Genomic DNA, 5487 nt, shown 5'->3' on the forward strand with positions numbered 1-5487 from the left:
TAAGGACAAGAATTTAAACTCTACTTAATAATTTGAAAAATATTGCCTTTCTCCTGATCACAAGGTATCCAGAAACAACTGCCAGCTTTCCCAAATTTATTTGTGGCTTGAAGCTATTTCCTTTGGATTTCTCAAATGCCATTTGTGATGACTATTCATGAGAAGCTCGTTGCAAGTAGCCATTCTTCTAGCTGACAGCATTTTGCAGGTGAAACTTTAGAAGGGATTTGAGCAGCTGGGGAATCATATTTTAGTAATTTGAAATAATTTACTGGTACCAAATGTGTCTAACTGCTTCAGGTGAAATACAATAAAACCAGAAAAATTTTCAATTAGTTATTTTATTTTGTCAAATTAAAAAGTTGAAGCTTAACATTTGAAATTTCTTTTGAAATATTCATTCCTCTACCCTCCAAAATAATACTTCACATGGCAGTGAAAAGTTCCATTTGATTTAACTATTTCTTTAATCTTGGGGGAGAAGGGGAAAGGAGACCTCAGAAATTCACCTCAGTTCTTCCTTGCTATAAGCTTTTACCAACAATCAACAAAAATAAATTATTTGCATAAACAGCTAAATACTGGGGTAAGAGGTTTTTTCCCTCTAAAAAGATAGTCTGAAATTTGATTTTGAAACTCTGAGGAAGAAAGAGACGGGAAGGCGTGCAAAATTATTTCAGAAAATGTTTGAAACTGGGGCTTGTTTTATTCTCCAACTCAAAAACAGATGAGTGTTAGTTCACGTTTCTCTCACATGGCTTTGAGTTACATCCCAGCTACTCCTGTGGTTACATCACATTTACTCATAGCATCTAAAAATTACTGCAGGAATATATGGAAGCCTGGTTTCTTCCATTCTAGTCAGACTGTAAACGGTGGAAAATGCTAGTCATGCCTTCTGCCGTGCCTCAATACAACTCAACAGGACCAGAGTCGCATGGCTAAACTTCCAGGCTGAAGAGCAAGGAGGGTGTATGTCTCTGCCCTGTCAGGGACAGGACTCCTGAACGCTCACCAACACAGTTCCTTTTTCTGTGTAATAGTTGGACCACAATGGAGAGGAAATACATTACAAGTTATCCATGGCCTTTAGTGGCCAACCTGCCACTATTCAGAGATTTATCCAACCATGCCGCTGATCTCGACTGTGTAGGGTCACCTACATCTCTGAACTCTCAAGCGCCCCCAGATACGTATTAAAATTACTGGCTAATATTGAAACTTCAAGTCTACATGAAAAGCTTTAGAAAAGTGGTAGGTACGCAGTAGGAATAACCTCTCGTTGTTAATGTTAAACTACACCTACAGTTATATGCAGGATCTACACTTTTTGTCTCCTAAGAGTGGGAAATAATGCTGTAGATCACAGCAAGTAATATAACAAAGCTGCTGTCAAGAAATGTCTGATTTTAATTGAAATGACACTCCATTATTCAACAGCTCCAGACAATGCCACCATAGTACATGTTGGGAGATGAGATGTAGGTGGGATGCCTGCCCTCACTGCACACTAGGCCATCTTCTGTGATGAGCCACGTCCTGCCCCACGTCTTCTCCTGACCGTCAGGTATTGACAATGAGCCACTAGCAGTTTCTCTCCAGGATGGGAAAGATGGTGTAGTCTGTGTCATATTTCATTTCTGTTTCAAAAAAAATTAATTCTAGAAATCAGGGGCAAAATGACACTGAGAGAGGGGGAGAGTAAGAGGAGCCACTTCCAGCAGCTAGAATTGTTGGTTCATGCAAAACTCTGCAACTTCAAATTTTGTTCTCATAAACTGAAATGAAACACTGAATGACTATTTCTACATAAAGGCTTTTTTCTTTTGCAAATTTCTCCCTTGGCCAATCAAAAACTTAAAAAAAAATAAGAGGAGGAAGAGTATCATCAAAGTCTGAGGGGAAAAAAAAGCTAGCAATGAAGCTGATAAAAAAAACCAGTTGAAATATTACATTCAAAAAATGGTAAAATGAAATATCATAACACCACCACAACCTTTTAACCTTCTCACTTCAAAGAAAAATTGAAAAACCAATGAACTGACACTAAATTTATATTTTGATGAAATAGCATTTTTATTGGAAAAGCACTCCATCAGAAAACGTTGAACCAGCTGTAAGAACTTTATCTACAGATTATTCAGAAGAAAAAATATTCCATTTTGTATTGTTCACATTCAAAATTAAGTGACATTTTACATATTAAGTTCTGACAGACTTACATTATTTCTGTATAAGTCTCCATTGATGCATAGTCAGCTTATTCTATGCCATAAAATATAGCAAGTTTCCTATTTAGTTTTGAGTTACTTTATTCTGTAAGTTAATAACTGGTTCAGGACTGAGAAATCTTCTGCAAGCACAAAATGACTTAAGTCCAGCAGATTGATGTGGATGGAGCCTTTTTTATTTATTCTGGAGGAAATATTTTTTCTAGTATATCAACATAGCTGCGGCCCTTTACATTCCTGTTACATCCCCTGAGCATTTCAGAGTATTACCCATATTTTATGTGTGGTTTTAAGCTTCTGGATACTTTTGAAAGGAACCTTCATCTTCACAAAAATCGCTTGCTGGTTGCATTCTTCAAAGTAGAAGCCTGAAAAATTTAGGCGAGTATTTTTCTTGAAACAAAGAGAGAGGCAGAAAAATACTTCATTTAATAATTTACTGCAAAAAAATCTTCCTAAGCTTTTAAGCCTAGCAGGATTTCATCTGATAAAGGTTTTCAAAATTTCTCCGGGCAAAATACATAGGAATAGCACATCAAGTTAGAGGCAGTGGTACTTGCAAGAAAAAGGGAGTAGTAGTAAGTAGCATGTGTCAGCAATGACTTGCCCGTCAATTCATTAAAGGAATAGCATTTCTGGCACCAGTCCTAGAGCTGCTTTCTAGCATTATTCTAGGGTTGGCCATCACAAAAATTCACTTTCCACCACCACCCCTACAACAGCACCTAGCCATCCTCTTCGCAGCCTGCTTGGCAAGCCTAAGGGACACTGAAGTCCCAGCTCCTTAGCTCATGTTGCCCCTCAGCAGTTTGTCCCTCCAGGGCTGCCCAGATCCTCGCTCTCAATCTGGCCATCTGATAAACTTTGAGGATCGGGTTTGGGAGCCTGGGAACCACTGAGGTTCCCGAGACCATGATTCCTCTCTAACCAGCATTTACCTCTCTGAAGGAGCCCATCCAGTACTCCGCTCTTTTCTGTGAGAGGAGGTAGGACACCACTGCGGCCAGGCACAGTGCTAGGTTTTAATCCAAAGAAAACCAAATCTGAAATCCCAAATCCATCACAAATAGTGACCTTCCTGCAGCAGCCCAGGTGGGGCTTTTCTGAAATGTTGGAAGGACGGACACATTTTGAGCAGTTGCTGCCAGTTTCTGTGTAGTACAAAGTTCACAGCTCTGCCAAGGATTTCAGTTTTCTTCAATAAACGGTGCAATATTGTAGCAACAAATCATACTAATCATCATAAAAAAGATTTACAGCTGCTACTCTGTGACACACCATAAACTTTCTACCAGTCTCAAAGGCAGGGAGAGAAGTTCACTCCAGCCAGGCAGCCCCTTTCCAGCTGTACTGCAGGAAAAAACACTCGCCATGCACATTTCAGCATCTACTTGTTTGTTGAGCTTGCAGGGACACAGCAGCTGGGGAGCAGCCTGAGGGAGGCAGAGGTCCATTAACCGGTTCATTGCAGCAGGCACAGCCAAGTGACAAGCCGGCAGACTGGCAGCCTAAACAAGACACAGCTGTAACATTGCTCCTCCGGATGATGTCTTAATACAGAAAGCGGCCGTTCCCATCTCCTCTTCCCTCCACCGCAGTTAGTTTCCCCTCACTCTTTCTCCACTAAAAGAAAGTCATTTGAAGTCAAAACTCTGTTGCCGAGATCTGGAAACTACTTTTAAAAATAAAAAAATAAAAAATAACCTTTTTGATGTTTTATTTGCAGGATGAGTTTAACAAGTAAGAACATGTTTAACCAAAACAGCAACAAATGAGAAGCCCGGTGCGAATGACTTAACACTGACTGGGAGGCTTAATAAATACCTATGCCTTTAATTCGAGAAATTAAAGTAACATGTAAATCAATTAATATGTCCAGATGTTTGGCTTTCTTTAAATGTGTAGCCACATAAAACACCTCTCCTTCCACATGCAAAATTCAATATAATAAACTCATTATTTAACATCAGTTCATATATTAAAAATACAAGAAGCCTATATCAGTATTACAAATTCCCAGCACTCGAAAACCCTGCACTTAACCTAAAACACATTTGCTGAACAACAACAAACCAATTCTAATATTCACAACACAGCAAGAATCGGCAAAGTCAAGCTGTTGGCTTCTGTTATTGGGCTCACGTTGCTTGCCATCAATAAAGTTCATTAACTTGGAAGCAACATGGACACCTTCACACAAAGCACTGTCACATCTTAGCTAAACAGATCTGAACTGAAGCAATCCTAGATGAGGGATTGTGCTCCCAGTGAGCGTGACCGCTGACTGAAATGCAGAAATCACCTTCTTAAAATAGCCAGAACTTAGTGTTTTAAAAATCCAGATGGGTGGCCCAATCTCGTCCCTTATATACATCCGCACACCTGAAAAGTGGCCAGGGAAATATTAACATGCATACAAACGTTTTCAGAACATGGACGGGAAAAAGCAGAGGAGACTGTTTTGTATTGAGAAATGAAGATACAATTTCTTGATGAGCATTTAGCCTATTTATACTCATTTGTACCATGTTACCATTTAGTATATTAATACTTAAAGTGAAAAGTAAAAAAAGGTTACTAACCTGTGGGAAGAGAGAGTAAGTTGCATTGTCAATAGTGAAAGAATATAAAAATTCCCCATCAAACCAGAGGTTCTTTCCCATCGGGGAGTTCAGCTTTGTCATAGCAAAGAGCTGCCCGGGGTCGCAGCATTCTTCCAACAGCTTCCTAGTGAAGGCAAGCACAAGAGAAAAAGCCATATTAATTAGAGCCTTGGCATGCCTTCTCTAACGACCACCCCTCACACCTGAGATCCTGCCACTCTCAGATGCTCCAAAGCAAGCCATTCATCTTCCCAGCCAGTGGATGAACACAGGTGACTTTTTTACTTACAGAAGGGCCAGAAAACCTGATTTTATTTCAGAAAATCTTAGAAATAAACAGTAAAAAATTTAAACCTCCACTCACTTTTGAGTGGCATAGAAATAGAACAAGATTCAGCAAAAGAAACTCCATCCTTTACAACCCATTCTAATGAATTAAAAAACTGGTCTCCAACACATACGGAAATCAAAGAAGCTCCATTGAAAATTAAATCCGAGGTATATGAAAATTCAGTACCAAACCTTATTCCTGAAAAGCAGGCCTCCTAAAACCCCACAGTTACATAACTTAAGTATGGAAAAATTTGGCATCTCTCTCCAGTTACTAAATATCCTTGTGCTACATTCACAGCAGTATTAGAGCCTGCCTTCTA

General features: G+C 39.3%; 1 protein-coding gene across 1 annotated transcript in view; it reads right to left on the bottom strand.

Moving 5' to 3' along the window:
- Window positions 1–4969, bottom strand: part of ST8SIA1 (ST8 alpha-N-acetyl-neuraminide alpha-2,8-sialyltransferase 1) — a 100152-nt gene extending 95183 nt beyond the window's left edge. Inside the window, exon 1 of the mRNA XM_009332830.1 lies at window positions 4814–4969. Within this exon, the coding sequence (XP_009331105.1) occupies window positions 4814–4915 (102 nt within the window). The 5' untranslated portion in view covers window positions 4916–4969. The remainder of the gene's footprint in view (window positions 1–4813) is intronic.
- Between the last annotated feature and the right edge of the window lie 518 nt (window positions 4970–5487).

This window comes from Pygoscelis adeliae, unplaced genomic scaffold, assembly GCF_000699105.1.
Source record: "Pygoscelis adeliae isolate BGI_AS28 unplaced genomic scaffold, ASM69910v1 Scaffold38, whole genome shotgun sequence".
NCBI classification, from domain to species: Eukaryota; Metazoa; Chordata; class Aves; order Sphenisciformes; family Spheniscidae; genus Pygoscelis; species Pygoscelis adeliae.